This window comes from Carya illinoinensis, chromosome 8, assembly GCF_018687715.1.
Source record: "Carya illinoinensis cultivar Pawnee chromosome 8, C.illinoinensisPawnee_v1, whole genome shotgun sequence".
NCBI classification, from domain to species: domain Eukaryota; kingdom Viridiplantae; phylum Streptophyta; class Magnoliopsida; order Fagales; family Juglandaceae; genus Carya; species Carya illinoinensis.
In genome coordinates, this window is record NC_056759.1 from 6271022 (window position 1) to 6288079 (window position 17058).

Consider the following 17058-nt stretch of genomic DNA (forward strand, 5'->3'; position numbering starts at 1 on the left):
TAGTTAATAAGACAAAGTTTAGCTTAATTTTATTTTAATCAAAAAATTAAGATGTCATTTAAAATTTTAAAATATATTTAAATCAATTGATATAACTGAAAATAATCAATCTAAAAGAAATAATACAAAGTGCTCCAATTCTTTCATTCTTTATATGTGCTTGCTTTCTCTTTTCTTGAATCTCTTATTTAGAAAATTCAAAGGAGACAAATTATTCTTCCAAATGTCATCCAGAGGAGACAAGTTTTTCTCCTTAGATCTGGGCTAGTTATGCAGCCCAGCCAAGCCCAAGCCCGATAATTGGGCCCGAATAAACACACCACATGAGCCATAACTTATAACCATGGCCCTATTAGGCTTGCAACCCGAGCTGCAATTATCATATATGTACCAAACCCGACCCGAATACATCAATTTAAGTTGATAACTCGATCCACACCAACCCATTAAAAATAAAATCGGGTCAAACACGTATGACCCGACCTAGTATTTGAAAATTTTGAAATTCATTTTCTGAGTCTCTACTTCTTCGAGACCCATCAAAACAAAATGCTTGTTTTATTTTTACCAACTGAATCAGCTAGCAATGGGGGTTTTTTTTTCCACCAAATGCTTTCCTCGATAAGTCTATGAAGCAACAGTCACGATTCAGCCCAAAAATCAAGTTAGCTCCTGATGCTGACATGGTAGCAGCTATGGAAGTCTCCAGGTTCACAAACCAAGAGCTCCTTGAAGATCGGGTGGCTCAGGTATGTAGCGCGCACCACAAATCTCTTGCAACTGGTGCCCACGTAGACTGCCACATATCCAGCGGTACGTCGAACAGAATGTGATTAGCTGACATGCGGGCCTTGTTGTGCTACCTCCGCCACATTGTGAGGGGTCTTTTATGCTAACTTTTTCTTTTGGAAAATTTTGCTACATTTTCCTAATCCGACTAACATTTTCTTAAGAAAGTGACAGAAAAATGTTAGACTTTTAGTTTTCTTAGAAAACTTTTGTCTTCCCTAAAGTGGTTCACTTCATCTAAGATGATACACTTCATCTATCAAGCATAGGTAATTGTCCTTCATAAATAAAGTGGTGACCCTTGCTATTTTTTTATGGATGAAATAATGAGGGTAGCCTAAAGGTTGTAGGAGTAATAAATGAGGATCCCTAGTCTTGCCTATATAAAGGGGCTTGTGTTTTCCATTAGAACCACCCAAAAAGTTCTAAGGCAAAAGACTAGAAGTCCCTTCCCTACAAAATCTCTAGTCTCTTTTGTAGATTTGAAGCTTTCCAGTTATCAAGCACAAATGGTCGGAGGTAAAAGATCCTATAGATCTTTTTTATTCATTACAACTTTTTCTTACATTTAGTATCAGAGCGATTGCCTTTCAGCTTTGTGTTTGAATTATTAGTATTTCTTTTGTTCATATAATGGGCTTTTGAAATCTAGTTTTGTTCTTTGCATGATCAATGTTTTTTGTCATAATCTATATTGTGAGAGAAAATCCAGGTCATGAGTTCAATCTTTTGTGGGCTCAATTTCAAGTTCAATTCATATTATTGGGCCTTTGGGCTAATATACAGTTTTTTAAGGAGATGTTCAGTTGTATTTCTTTTAATAATGAAGGTAATGCCACAGCATCCTTATTATTTAAAAGAATACATATAAAAAAATATATATATTGAAATCTCATTGTAATTAAATCATAGGTTTTAAGGATTTATCCCTACAGGAAAATCTTTAATTTTTGTGATTTAATTAGTATAAGAAAATGATTTTCGGTATTAACAGTTAAATTTATCTTCTGCCTACAGGTGTGGATAGTTTTATTTGTTAATATTTGGAATAATTTGTCTTATAAATAAAGATGAGTAAATTTATGCTGTTATGCAACCTTTTCCCACAGGAAGGTTAAAATTTACTTGAATTCATAGCATTAAAGTTTTTCTTGGTTTTGCAGCTGTTGTACCACAATCCTTAGCTGATGGTGTTTATTTTATTCCAATACTTGATGGCACTAATTTTTCTGACTGGAAAGATTCGGTTCAATTTACCTTGGGGTATATGGACCTTGACTATGCACTCCGAGTGGAGCAACCACCTACTGCCACTGATACGGATGCACAGGAAGTTATTGAAAATCGTCAATGGTGGGAGCGATCTAATCGCCTAAGTCTAATGCTCATAAAGTCTCGCATGAGTAAGAGCATTAGAGGTTCTATTGGTGATTGCGCTACAATTAAGGAATTAATGCAGGCAATTGAGGAACAGTTTATTCGCTCTGACAAGGCTTTAGCTAGCACTCTTATCAGACAATTCACTACTAAAGCCTTTGACAGTTCTAAGGGTATGCGTGCATACATTACAGAAATGAGAGATATTGTTTCTCAACTTAAGGGCTTAAAGATAGAGATATCTGAGCCATTCTTGGTCCATTTCATCCTTGACTCATTGCCATCTGAGTATGGACCTTTCAAGATCTCTTATAACACACATAAGGAAAACTGGTCAGTTACGGATCTTCTGACCATGTGTGTGCAAGAAGAGGAAAGGATGAAGCATGATCGACCTGAAAGTGCTAATATGGTCGCAAATGATAAAGTTAAGACCGAGAAGGGCCAAAGTGGACCTCAAAAGAAAAGGAAGCATAATGTGCCATCAAAATCCAATGGATCTAATGGCAAAAAGGTAACCTGCTTCTTTTGCAAGAAAGAGGGACATGTAAAGAAGAGTTGCATCAAGTATAAAGAGTGGCTTGAAAAGAAAGGTAACTCTATATCTCTTGTGTGTCATGAATCTTTTTTCATTGATGCTCCTAAAAATTCATGGTGGATTGACTCTGGTTCTTCAATTCATATTGTGAATACATTGCAGGGTTTTCTCATCAGAAGGAAACCAACAACAAGTGAACTTTGGGTTTTCACCGGAAATAAATGGCGTTCACAAGTTGTTGCAGTTGGAGTTTTTAGAGTGATTCTCAAATCGGGACATGTTTTGGATTTAAATAATATTTTTTATATTCCAGAATTTTGTAGAAATTTAATTTCTGTTTCCAAACTTGTTATCAAAGGATATAGTTTCCTTTTTGAAAATTTTATGACTGTTTTTAAGAATAAAATTCTTGTTGGTTCTGGAACTTTAGTTGATAACCTTTTTAAATTAGATATTCATCCCGATTTTGAAGAGAATTATCTATCTCTGCATTCAGTTGGCATTAAGAGAAACCTTTTGAATGAAAAATCTTCTCTACTATGGCATAAGAGATTGGGACACATTTCTATAGAGAGGATGAGACGGTTAGTAAAAGAAGAGGTCCTACAGGATCTTGATTTTACTGACTTCAAGAATTGTGTGGACTGCATAAAGGGCAAGCAAACCATCAATAATTCTAAGGTTCAAGAAGGAGCTCAAGTGTTCTTGAGATTATACACACAGATATATGTGGACCATTTTCTACCCCTTGCCTGAATGGTCAGAGATATTTTATCTCATTTATTGACGACTATTCTAGGTATATGTATCTTTATCTTCTGAATGAGAAGGCTCAAGCACTAGATGTTTTCAAAACCTATAAAGCAGAAGTAGAGAATCAAAGTGAAAAGAAAATCAAGATCGTAAGATCTGATAGAGGAGGGGAATATTATGGTAGGTACACAGAACATGGATAAATTAAGGGTCCATTTGCAAATTTCCTTCAAGAAGAATGCATTGTTGCCCAATATTCAATGCCTGGTACACCATCACAAAATGGTGTTGCAGAAAGAAGGAATCGTACGCTAATGGATATGGTAAGAAGCATGATTAGTAAATCTAATATGCAACTTTCCTTGTGGAGTGAAGCTCTTAAAACTGCAGTGTATATATTGAATAGGGTTCCATCCAAATCTATCTCTAAGACATCTTTCGAGTTGTGGAAAGGGTGGAAACCTAGTTTAAATCATATACACATATGGGGTTGTCCTGCTGAAGTTAGGATTTATAATCCTAACATAAAGAAGTTAGATCCAAGGACAACTAGCGGTTTCTTTATTGGGTATTCAAATAACTCCAAAGGATATAGATTTTATTGTCCCAATAATAGCCCTCGAATTGTTGAATCTAAAAATGTAAAATTTCTTGAAGATGTTGAACTTAGTGGGAGTGTGAATCCTCAAGAGGTCACTTTTGAGGAAACACCTGAACATGCTACTTTGCCTTCTTTTGGAGAAAGAATGGTTGTCTTAAGGCAAAATAGATCGCAAGATCATGTAATGACACCAATTTAAGTACAGCATGTTCCCGTACATGAGCTTCAATCTGAAGTTATTCCACATTTACAGTCTGAGCCAATTGAGTCATCTCCAAATGATGAAGTAATGGCTCTAAGAAGATCCTCAAGAATACGTAGGCCTGCTATTCCAGATGATTACATTGTATACCTAACTGAGTCTGATTTTAACATTGGACTTCCGGAAAACCCAATTACGTTTTCACAAGTCATGAGTGGAGATAAATCTACATTTTGGTTGGATGCCATGAAAAATGAGTTAGAATCCATTTATAAGAACCAAGTCTGGGATCTCGTCGAATTACCAGAAGGGGCGGCAACAATTGGCTGCAAATGGGTTTTTAAAACCAAACGAGATTCTTCTGGTAATGTCGAACAATATAAGGCTAGACTTGTCGCTAAAGGATTCACTCAGAGAGAAGGCATTTGGTAATGTCGAACGATATAAGGCTAGACTTGTTGCTAAAGGATTCACTCAGAAAGAAGGCATTGATTATCATGAAACCTTCTCTCCGGTCTCTAAGAAGGATTCGTTGAGGATAATCATGGCTTTAGTAGCTCATTTTGATTTAAAGTTACATCAAATGGATGTGAAAATGGCTTTTCTTAATGGGGATCTTGATGAAGTGGTATACATGAAACAACCTGAAGGTTTCAGTAACGACAGTCAGAAAGTATGTAAATTGAAGAAGTCTCTTTATGGACTAAAACAAGCTTCCCGTCAATAGTATTTAAAGTTTCACAAGATTATTATCTCATACGGTTTTATTGAGAATCTTGTTGATCAATGTATATACTTTAAAGTCAATGGGAGCAAATACATTTTCTTAGTCCTATATGTAGATGATATTCTTCTTGCAAGCAATGATTTGGGATTGTTACATGAGACTAAACAATTTATCTCCCAAAACTTTGAAATGAAGGATATGGGTGAAACCTCTTATGTCATTGGCATAGAGATTCACAGAGACAGGAAACAAAGAGTCTTAAGACTGTCTCAAAAAGGCCTACATTGAAAAAGTTTTACAGAGATTCGGTATGAAAGATTGTAAAGCCTCTGTAGTTCCCATAATCAAGGTGATAAATTTCATAAAGGACAATCACTCGAAAATGCATTGGAACAAGAGCAGATGAAAAGTGTACCTTATGCATCTGCAGTGGGTAGCTTGATGTATGCTCAAGTTTGTACCCGTCCAGACATATGTCTAGCAGTTGGATTATTGGGTCGCTATCAAAGTAACACAGGACTTCAATATTGGATAGCTGCAAAGAAGGTGATGCGGTATTTGCAAGGAATCAATAATTACATGCTAACCTACAGGCATACAGAAAATTTACAAGTGGTTGACTATTCAGATTCGGATTTTGCCGGTTGTGTAGACACCAGAAAGTCTACTTTTGGATATATCTTTCTTCTTGCTGAAGGAGCTATATCTTGGAAGAGTACGAAGCAATCTATAGTTGCTACGTCTACTATGAAGGCATAATTTATTGCGTGCTATGAAGCAACGACACAAGCCATATGGTTGAAGAATTTTATTTCTGGTCTTAAAATTGTCGATTCCATTCAAAGACCAATAAAGATTATTTGTGATAATACCGCTGCAATGTTCTTCTCAAAAAACAATAAGAGCGGAAGCAGAAGCAAGCATATTGACATAAAGTATTTAAGTGTGAGAGAGAGCATCAAATATAATGTGGTGTATATTGAGCATACCAGTACAGATTTGATGTTAGCTGATCCAATGACCAAAGGTTTACCGGTAAAACAGTTTCAGGGTCATGTGGATCGTATGGGTCTAACTAAAGTGTAATTTCTCATGTTACTATATAGAATAAAGTTGAATTCAGTTTTAGTTTTGCACATAAAGTAACGAATTCGTCATATCCATTGGGTGATTAAGTTGGACCCGAATGACTTTTAATAGTTGTTCATAAAGTATTTTTAGGGACACTATGTATTGTGACACATGGAAGGGAAATGTTCATTATAAAGAGCAATACCGCCATGGTTCGTATATAAGATACCTTAACAGAATTAAGAGCATTATTTTGGCCATTTCGATTTTACCTATTAAGTGAATCAAGTGGGAGAATGTTAGACTTTTGGTTTTCCTAGAAAACCTTTGTCTTCCCTAAAGTGGTTCACTTCATATAAGATGATACACTTCATCTATCAAGCATAGGTAATTGCCATTCATAAAAAAAGTGGTGATCCTTGCTATTTTTTGATGGATGAAATAATGAGGGTAGCCTAAAGGTTGTAGGAGTAATAAATGAGGGTCCCTAGTCTTGCCTATATAAAGGGGCTTGTGTTTTCCATTAGAACCACCCAAAAAGTTCTAAGGCAAAAGACTAGAAGTCTCTTCCCTACAAAATCTCTAGTCTCTTTTGTAGATTTGAAGCTTTCCAGTTATCAAGCACAAATGGCCGGAGGTAAAAAATCCTATAGATCTTTTTTATTCATTACAACTTTTTCTTACAAAAAATGCCCCTTTCCTGTTATTTGTTACTTGTGGGTTTCGATGCTAATTTTTCTTTTTTGAAAGTTTTGCTGCATTTTTCAAGTCCGGCTCACATTTTCTTTAAAAAAAAAAAAACTCATTTCATGGTACTTGTTGCTTGTGGGTTTTGATGCTAATTTTTTTTCTTTTTGACAAGTTAGAGGGATGAAAGAATCCATGACCTTCGCTTAGTTCTCTTCCTCCTTCAACCTCGGTAGTCGGTCAATTTAACACAAAAACCTAACCCATCTATGCTTGGTTTGATTGGTGAACTGATGATTAGTAATCCGTCATATATCAGTTTGGGTCGGATTGGGCCACTTGAGCAGCTTAAGGTATCAGGTCATTTGCATAGGCCTAGGCCCTATGACCGACGACTTGAGATCCTAACAAACTCCTAACGGCTAATGAATCTAGATAACTCTCCATAGATAAGATAACCCTCAAGTAACGAAAGGGAAATTTAAATAATGAGCCCCCAATCTGATTTCGAACGAAGGATGAGGTCGTTATAAGGCCAATAGGGAGCACCTATTACCACTCTATATATATCCATGATCCATCAACCAACACACTGGGAGCTACGCAAACAATGTTCTTATATTCGACTTTTGATACCAAGTTATTCTCCTAACTTATGTATTGGAGACGTCCCTATGCCTTGGAGCCTCTTCACTCCTTGTTGTAGGTTGCGAGTGACCAGGAGTGCAAACACGTCAAGAACATCATCGTTCATCGAACTATTGGTAAAAATAATACATAAACAGTTATTTTATGATTATTTTACAATTTTAATATAAATAAAGGATAATTGTGTAAAATTAAAATATGCAAATTAATAAAATTTTAACATTTTTTGTGAGGTATAACTATTATGTTGATTAAATGTAAAATATTATAAATGTATCATTATTTGATGGGTAAAATAATATTGCATTAGTCTTAATGGTTAGTCGATCATATTTCTTTGGTATTTTCAAGTTATAGCAAACTCAATGCAAAGTCTTTCATTCTAGTGGTGTTTTTTTTTTTTTTCCTTTTTTTTTGTTAGGCTTTTAACCTCTATTCCTTATGCTAATGTTTATTTTAAAATTCATTAAGCAACTAAACCCACTTGACACGTGTTTACCTCAATATTGTGCATTATTATTAAATTTTTATGCCTCGTCTATTTTGCATTGCACTCGAATGCGTGTCATATGCAATTCCTTTATTTATGATTTAAATCCTTCCACGTAAATTTATTCAATAATTTATGAAATTTTGCCTAAATTTAAATTGGTTCGACTGTGCTTCTGGATAGCCTTTTATTCAACATTTTTTTTTTCAATTCTTTTTCAAAATTTTATAAAAATTTTAATTGAAACTAATTTACTATTATTTATAAATTACCCCACTATTATTTACATATTTTTAAAATTAAACGATGGCTTAAAAGAACTAGACCCGGACCCGGTTGATTTTGGAATCGGATGCTAGCTTTGCTACGAAAGAAAGTTGTAGTTTCCCAATTCACAAAGTGCAAATGTCGCTCTAACAACGGCAACAATAGAGTTGATGCCCGATGTGGATTCCGAGATCACCATCAACCATCGACAGCAGGCCGAAAATTTGGAATCTATGTGAAAGAGAGAGAAGGAAGAGGACAGATGGGTCCGAAACCCGAGAAAGATCAACGTTGGACTCTTCCAAGTGCAAACTCTGCGGCCTTTGAGGGAGGGAGAGAGAAATAGATTATTACAGTGCATCTTTTAGACCCGACTCCGAGAGCTTAACAATGCAGGTAGAATAAAACACAGAAAGAATAAATAAATAAATAAATTATCTTACGCCACCTTATTTTATCTTATTTGATTATTATAATTTTTTTAAACTCTTATATAAAAATACAATAAACAATTCAATATTTCAAATTTTAAAATAAAAAATATATTAAAAATAATACTTTAATAATATTTTATTTTATTTTTACCTCATCTAATTTGTATAACTAAACAAAACCTTAAAAGGAAAAATTCTGAATGAAGTCTTACGCCATACATCTTCAGTTAAGGGTTATTTGGAAAAAATATCCGTCCCAAAATTCTTATATCATCATATCTCCTTCTCAAACATCACTTAAACATAAATACTTTTAAAGTAAACATTACAACATTTTCAAACTAATTACAACTTTCTTAAACTTTCAAACAAAAAATAAAAATAATTCAACATTTTCAAATCATCAAACAAAAATAATATTAAAAAATAATATTTTAACTTTATAATATTTTTAATTCAACTTTTACTATCTCATTTTTTAAAAAATAATTCCATAACTTAAATTATCTCATTATTATTTATAAATTATTTTATTACTATTTATAAAATTCTCATCTCATTTTACTCCCTAAGCTTGCCTTCCTTGTATTTTTGCCATTTAACCTTAATATTTAAATGTGTTTAAAGACAAAAATCTCAAATCACAAGGTGGAAGTGTGTTGTAAGTCTTCCTTGTAACTTTTGTTTTGTTATAAGTAACTTGCACGCACATACATACATATTTATGTGAAAGATTCTAATCGTCATCCTTACGCAACATATAATTTTTTTCCCTTATCAAATATGTAATTTATAAATAATGAGTAAAAGAACTCAATTAGTTTATAAAGAATATATTAAAAAAACTAAAAATAAATATAGTGTGTCATGTAAAGATAATGAGTAGCAAAACCTCTCTCTCTCTATATATATATTTCAAAAGTATAAGCTTACAACATATATTTTTGTTTTTATAAGTGAACGTGGAGATCTAAAATAAATTGCGCCTTATATATTTTAAATCTCCACGTTTACCTTCCTTTTGCATCTTACCGAATTCATCATTCGCCTAATACACTCTTGACGTCTTGTCGCTTGAATCGAGTTAAAGAAATTTGCGGGATAGAGCCAGCTAGTTGTGTTGCATTGTATCCTGCAAAATCTTTGGAATCAATAGTATCTCCAACATTTGCCGTAGCCTTTATGCCTTTTCTGATGCAGCAAGTTATTTAACCAAGGAAAAAAGGGAATGAAGAAAGAAGAATCGTCCCATAAACTTACACCATAATCCAGGTGACACCAAATAACTACAATCATCTAGGGTGGTAGCCAATTCATGATCAATCTCTGAAATTCACTGAGTTCCTACATGTAACAAAGAAACACCCACTTTCTTGCCACCATTTCCCTCAACTACCAACAAAGGACTGTAAAATTCTCCTTATTAAACAGACAACTGACCATGGGTATCTCATTGCGTGAGCAGTTTCGAATCACACGCCACAATTTTCACTCGGCCAATATTCTCCTGGCATTCCTCATTCTTAAACAAAGCATCCTGCAATATGAAGGTCCAAACATTGTCGCAAAATCTGTAGGTGTGCAGATGTCCCTGTAGTGGATATAAGGAAACAACAATGAGACTTGTTTTACACATCCACTAAGGAAAAAAATGAAAGAAGGTTCACTATACTCAGATTGATGGTCTCCTGCCAGCTGAAGAAGCAAATACAACACATGCATACGAAAAATTAATGGATCTGTGAGGTAGCATGGAGTGATTACTGATTCAAGTAGTTGAATGAAATGAAAACTTGAGAAGAAACCAATAAGCGAGTGCCGTTTAATATTAAAACGATCCATAACAGATTAACCAGTCTTACTTCAACATGACACCAGAAATTTTTAAAACTTACAATACCCATATCATAAGATGCATTTCATAAAGTAGCATGCTTAGCATTTCAAATACTAGTCTCACAATTCCAAGCAGTGGGTGGGCCGCCAACCACCATATTAGCGTTGACTCGATACAGCAGTTAAGGTAACAACTGTGTTCTATTCCAACATTCAGATAATCACTTTCATATTTAGCACAACAGGACAGATCAGATTCCTCTACTGTTAGGAACAACTCTTTAAGAGGTTTACACTTCAACAACTGTGTAATAATTTAATTATAAAAAAACCGTGTAATAGAAACCTCAAAGAAAATACACAAAGAAGCCATTAACTTTTAGCTAGTTTTGTTTTCAGATGCTATACCAAACCTATAGAAGAGATTTATAGATATTAATGAAACTATAATGAGATTTTGTAATAGATTAAGAAATTTAATTGCATCATGCCATCAACTCCTTTTTTATTAAATAGAACAACTACATCACATGGATGCATCTAGAATGGATTCTAATAAGTACCAAATCCCACCAGACTACCGCTACTTCTTCAGATAATGTATATTAGATAGTCAGTAGATGCATGTTCTAGTCCAAAAAACCTATCAGATACTTCTTACTAGACCCTCCCACAGGGTACACTCAAGCGTTAGAGTACTACAATTTAAGCCTGAAATATGAACACATTTCTATTTAAAATTCAGAATATGGGTTTACGAGGGACGAGAACTTCAATCATGGGATAGAGAATGGGTCCTAACTCTATTACTTTAGGGATGAACGGATGAGCAAATTATTTCAATTGACAACTACAAAAACAAAACTTAACCACCATTTTCCGATATCATTGCCCAGGTGAAAGAAATGGAAGCAAAGCAATGTGAATACAGAAGCGCTTCGGAACAGCCAACCTGTTTATAGGAGATAAACAGCCCGCTAATAACCATCAGACACGTAAGAAAGTAGGGATATTGCACAACAAACAAACACACAGTTGATTAAAACTGAAAAGAGAAAAAGACGTCCCCACCATCTACCCTCGAACCCGTACCCCTTTGGGCCTTCCCCATCGAAACCCCTTCCCTTTTCCCACTTCACAGCTCCATGAACGATGGCATAGAAAGGTGTGGTTGCCAAGAAAAATGAGAAATGCAAATTGCATTCTTCTGAATATTCAATACGCACGGTTGTCATTGGCTTTTGGAAGCTTCTAGTCTTGGCTTGATTTTGGGTGCTGAGAAAAACGAGTAACAAAGTAGTGCTTGTAAAGTGCTTTGTTTGCTCATCTCATAAACAATGACAATCCTCCAAGATTGTAATTTTGACCGTCTCCCATTTCTTTTCGTATTTCTCAACTACCAAACAGAAAATAAATATTTAAATATTTTCATTTACAGTGGTTATTGATTACTGTTGAAGCATAGCGCTTTGAGGCATGCACAGATCTTGTTGAGACTGAGGTGGTATTTTAATCCATTGTTCACATTTGGGCAAAGAGAAGTGGGTGCCTATGGAATTAGAAGGAGAAACTGGGGTGAGCATCCTAAGAACTTAAGAGTTAGCTTGCAATTTGCCCATTGTTTAGCTTATCTCACTTTGGTTTGGATGAGGAAGAGGACACCGGAGGCCTGTGAGTTTTTCTTTGGGGGTCGATCTCCATCAGTGGCAGCTGGAGGCCTCGAGCTCCATCCTACACCTGGCTTGAGGGGTTGAGTTGTCGTCGGGGATGAGTGTGGGGTCGAGATCTCAGTTACAAGTTGGGATGGAGTGAAAGATGAATACTGTGATGGAGGCACGGGAGGGTTGGGTTGTGATGAGTTAATCAGGTATAGGCAAGTCTACAATATGAAAAATAGAAAGCCGACGTGGAGGCCCATGCTATTGGGGGGCTGTTTATTGAATAACAACAGCTCGACCGGCTTCCAGGTTTTCTCATGTGCATAATATAGATACCATATAAGACCAGCATGAATAACGGCAAACAAGCGAAAAAAATAAAAAGCATGAACAACGGCATTTTTCCACTATAAAAATAGCAAAGAGCCTTGAAAGGCTACGACTGCAAAATGCTAATCAGGTGGAAATTTAGCGTCTTTCCCCGGTGTGTGTGTTGCAGTAAGTTCAACGCATAAACAATTATAAGCACCAAACCACGCATTAACTAGACGAACATCCAAAGCAGACACTGGTTTTAGTGTAATAAAAGAAGAATAGGAACCGAACAAAAAACACCAATAAAAAAATTAACTATAAAAAAGTAAGAAACAAAAAACCTGTTGGTCGCCTTTACAATTGACAAACCCAAAGTCGACAATAATATTAACTTCATTTGAAAAAAATAATAATCTGAGAGGGAGAAAAGCCCACCTTAATACTGACTTTGCTTTTCACTTGAGTTTCCAAAGCTTCAGTCATAGACTAAAATGATAATACGTTAAAAAAAGGGTCGATAAAGATTAAACGCCTCTCCCAAACACTAAATCCAAATTCGAGACGGTTAGCAAAGAGAACCCAGGCCTAGCTGTACCTTGTCGAACTGGACAAGAACTTGTATGGCCAGGTTTGGATTGAGAGCACCACTCTGGACCATCTCGTCCAAAGTCTCGGTCAGGCACATCCCGATCGTCGACCTCCGGTACAGTTCGAACGTAGCCATTCTCCGTCACTGCACACGATCTGAACAGTCACACACTTCAAAAATTGAGAATTTAAATACATACAGAAATCGAAGCATTTTGAATCGAAAAAAGAAAACACGACTATGAATAATGGAGAAAACCTAGCCGACTGTAGAGGTCAAAAGAGAGAGAGATTAGCAATCAAAGAAATGATAAAACGTAACAAATGGGAAAATTGATGGAGGAATCGAAGGTTACGAGAGGATCGGATGACGAGGATTTGGAGGAGCTTTTCGTCTGAAGCTCTCTCTCGTTAAACGTTTGCTCCCGCAGGAATTTGGTGGGAGTGATTTGGGGCGTTTTATACCCTAGCTTTTGTAGCTTGGGGGTATATATAGCCGCGAGAGATCTGGAAAAACGAAATGACGAACATACCCACAAAATTTATTCTAAGTAGGACTGTTCATACGGGCCGGATCCGGAACCCGGATAACCGGGATTCTGGTTATGGGTTTCGGCCCGGATTTTATCCGGGTTGGAACCCGCATTGGACAGACCGGATTTATTCGGTCCGGACCCGGGTTTCAAACCCGGGTTCCGTATTAGTAACCCGGTGTAACCGGGTTTGTATAAATTGGAAAGAAAAAAAACCTAACCCGTCTTCTCCGCCTCTCTCTCTCTCTCTCTCTCTCTCTCTCTCTCTCTCTCTCTCTCTCTCTCTCTCTCTCTCTCTCTCACACCGAAACCCACCCCTCTCTCTCTCGTTCATCTGTGTGAAGTGTTCTATCTCACACCGAAACCCAGGTCCCTCGGTTCCTCTGCAGTTTGATTGTTTCCGAGTTTGTGGGTTTCGTCTCAGTTGATGATGGCTTAAGCGCGAGGGTTTCGTCTCAGTTGATGATGGGTTTCGTCTCATATTTTGAACACCTCAGCCACCACAAGTGCAAAAGGGGGTTACCGAACCTATGCTTGATTTTTTTTTTTTAATCTTTTTTTTGTTTACTTCAAGTGTTGTTCAATCTCTACCTCTAAATGGAGCTTTTGGGATTTGTTTGTTTTGTTCTCCGTTTTGTTTTGGTTTAGAACCTGTCAGATGGGGTTTTTATGGGTGTGCTAATTTTGTTCTGTTTTGTGTAGATCTGGTGAACTGGGTCTCTTTTTTGTGTACATTTTGGTGCCATATTTTGATAAGGAGAAAATGTTTGCTTGAAATTAGTTTTGTCTCGAATTGATTTCTGGTGTTATATATGGTTTAGTGAATTTTGTTCTGATTGACCTTTACAACACTGCACAGTAGTCTCAAACAATAACATGCACCATCCCCAACTACCGTATTTACAAAAACATGATTGTTTGAACAAGAATTTGAGAGGAGCTGATTTGCAGGAACCCTCGAGTCCTCGACATCTTTCATTCAGAACAAGGACCAAAGTCAGTGATAAAACAGGGTGGACTCATAATTTTCTATATCCTAGCGATGGTAGTAGAGGTTTTTGGTGGTGTGAAATCCAACAGCCTTACAGTTATCACAGATGCAGCCCACTTGCTCTCTGATGTTGGAGGGTTCTCTTTTTACTGTATGGACTTCAAGTTTGGTGGCAACATCACAGTGCAATATTCATCTCGAGATTTTTGGTGCACTACTATCAGCTAGCGTAGCTCATATGGCTGATCTCTAGGATTTTTAATTTATGAAGTCATTGACAGAATACTTTACAAAAATGTAAAGATGAATAGAACACCCATGTTTACAATTGCAGTATTAGGATTTATTATCTTCTGTCTGATGTTTGCAGGGCTTGGTTACAATCACTACCACCAAAAAATTATGCTTTTAAAGCCTAAAAAAAAACGGGTTCAATCCGGAACCAAGAATCCGGGTTTTACCAAACCCGGGTTCATCCGGGTTCCGGCCCAAATCTGACCCGGATTAACCCGGTCCGGGTTCCGGCCCGGATTTCAAATCCGGGTTCCGGTTTGGGTATACCCGGGTTCCCGGGTCGGAACCCGGATGAACAACCCTAATTCTAAGGCCTAAAATCTTGTGATTAATAATAAAATATTTTGAGTTATTATTTTTATGTAATCTTTAAAAGTAAGAAAACAAATTTTAATCAAATATTTATAAATTAAAAGAGGATTATAAAATCTTTTTAAATTAATTTTGTAGAGCGAATCGGTATGAAAGAAAACGAAATAAGATGGTTCTAAAAAAAATAAATTATTTTTTATATTTTATTTGAAAATTTAAAAAAATTAAAATGATTAGATAATTATTAAATAAAAAATTTAAAAAGTTAAAAATTAAAAATATTTGTATTTAAATAATATTTAGATATTGAGATAAGATATACGAGAAGAAATAATTTAAAAGGTTTATAAAACTAAACCATGTCTTAATGATACAATCGGCCCAAAATTGTCTATAAATCTTTTACATCCACGCTGTTTCACGAGAGTTATAATTAATTAGGGCTCGTTTTGATGTTAAGATGATAAAAATTTTTATGAATAGTAATAAAATAATTTGTAAATAGTAATAAAATAGTTTAAGTTAAAATATTTTATAGAGTTTTAAAAAATTAGAGATAAAATATAATTTTTTCATATAATTTTTACTTTAAAAATTGAAAATGTTGAATTATTTTTTATATTTTATTTTGAAGTTTAAAAAAATTATAATAATTAGATAAAAAAATAAAGATTTATCTTGGAATGAATGCTATTTTAGTATTTAGTATTTAGTTTTTATTTTAATATTTAATCTATAAAAAAATTTTAAAGTGCGATACGTCAGCTAATATGACTGAATTTACGAACAGTGATATTGTTTTAAATTAAAAAAAAAATTAGTCCAATTCAAAACAAATAAAGAACAGTGATATTGTCTGATTAGGGTGGTTGGTCCAGCCCGAACCACTGGGCTAGATCCGCTAGATTCTTTCCAGCGAGGCCCACCGATTTTTATTCCACTGGCTCGAGAACGAATACGTGGGTCGGGTCTAAAGCTGACACGTAGAGGAAGAAGCTGCACGTACGTGTAGCCCTTGAGAAAGAAGGCAGTCAATACACGGTTTTAATTAGCTCTTCACCCCAATCCGTCACAGATTCGTTAGGGAGAAAGCGAGAGCGATGGAAGAGATCAGGTCTTCGCCACCGCCGGCGGCAGCCTCGGATAAGAGAAAACCACAATCGTCAGCAGCAATGTCAATAGTGAAGAAGGACTGCTTGTGGTTCGCAACTTCGATGCAAGAGGGTTTTAGATATGTCAAAGCCTCCTTCACAGGCCTGGTACTCATTTCGCTCTCCCCCTCTTAATTGTTTCTTCTGCTGATCTGCTCCCTTACCAGTTTCCTACATGTTTACCCACACGCATGATGGTATTCTCAATAGTTTGAAGTTGTGATCATGATAGGCAGGGAAAATTGATTCACACGAATATTAATTTCGATCGGCAACAATAATATTTGCAAAGACCTTATAATTATACCCAAAGTACAAAAGCAGCAAAAAAAAAAAAAAAAACAAAGATTTCAGATAATTAAGAGCTGCTGGATGTATACTTATACGTACGTGTGTGGGTGTGTTGTGGGTCTATCCGTTGTTTTGAATCTTTTGATATGTGAAAATGGGAAAAAGGCGAAGAAGATGACGGCAAGGAACGAGAGAGAAGCGAGCGAAGCAGACCTAAAGGCTGCCAAGATGCAGGTCGAAGCTACTGATGCTGCCGAGGAAACAAAGAAGAGGCTTGAAAAAACTATGTAATTAATGTATTGTGCATAACTCTATTTTGTATCCAAATGCTAAGTTAAATGTACTTTTTGAAGGCTTAATACTCTTGTTCATATGAAATGTATAGCCACCGACGGAGGCCATACATATATATATATATGCATGTGTGCAAATGTTAATTTACCTATTGACTTTTGTTACGTATAAGTAAAGTTGCATACTAATTCAAATTTTTTTATATTCAAAA

The 17058-nt window shown here is 35.6% G+C and overlaps 2 protein-coding genes across 4 annotated transcripts; one reads left to right on the forward strand and one right to left on the reverse strand.

Moving 5' to 3' along the window:
- Window positions 1-9813: 9813 nt before the first annotated feature.
- LOC122318867 (transcription initiation factor IIA subunit 2) lies at window positions 9814-13493 on the reverse strand. 3 transcript variants are annotated; one of them, XM_043136572.1, is made up of 4 exons: window positions 13338-13493; window positions 12989-13126; window positions 12829-12879; window positions 9814-10175 (listed from the first exon to the last, which is right to left on the reverse strand). In XM_043136572.1, the coding sequence occupies exons 2-4, from the start codon at window positions 13115-13117 to the stop codon at window positions 10035-10037; spliced, it is 321 nt and encodes a 106-aa protein (XP_042992506.1). In that variant the 5' UTR covers window positions 13118-13126; window positions 13338-13493; the 3' UTR covers window positions 9814-10034. The 3 variants fall into 3 exon arrangements, with proteins under 3 accessions (XP_042992506.1, XP_042992505.1, XP_042992507.1); XM_043136571.1 differs by having other exon boundaries at window positions 12989-13137; window positions 13338-13492; XM_043136573.1 differs by having other exon boundaries at window positions 12989-13137; window positions 13304-13433.
- Window positions 13494-16154: 2661 nt separating this feature from the next.
- Window positions 16155-16912, forward strand: LOC122318045. Its single transcript, XM_043135173.1, has 2 exons — window positions 16155-16370; window positions 16719-16912. Exons 1-2 carry the CDS (start codon window positions 16212-16214, stop codon window positions 16842-16844), a joined length of 285 nt encoding a protein of 94 aa, XP_042991107.1. The 5' UTR covers window positions 16155-16211; the 3' UTR covers window positions 16845-16912.
- The last annotated feature ends 146 nt before the right edge of the window (window positions 16913-17058 follow it).

Excerpts from the sequence above, each read along its gene's own strand:
- LOC122318867 (XM_043136572.1), bottom strand. The coding sequence starts at position 13,117 with ATGGCTACGTTCGAACTGTACCGGAGGTCGACGATCGGGATGTGCCTG. Across the intron at positions 12,880-12,988 it reads TTCTTGTCCAGTTCGACAAG|TCTATGACTGAAGCTTTGGA; the intron begins GTACAGCTAGGC and ends TTATCATTTTAG. Across the intron at positions 10,176-12,828 it reads AAAGCAAAGTCAGTATTAAG|GGACATCTGCACACCTACAG; the intron begins GTGGGCTTTTCT and ends TATCCACTACAG.
- LOC122318045 (XM_043135173.1), top strand. The coding sequence starts at position 16,212 with ATGGAAGAGATCAGGTCTTCGCCACCGCCGGCGGCAGCCTCGGATAAG. Across the intron at positions 16,371-16,718 it reads AAGCCTCCTTCACAGGCCTG|GCGAAGAAGATGACGGCAAG; the intron begins GTACTCATTTCG and ends AATGGGAAAAAG.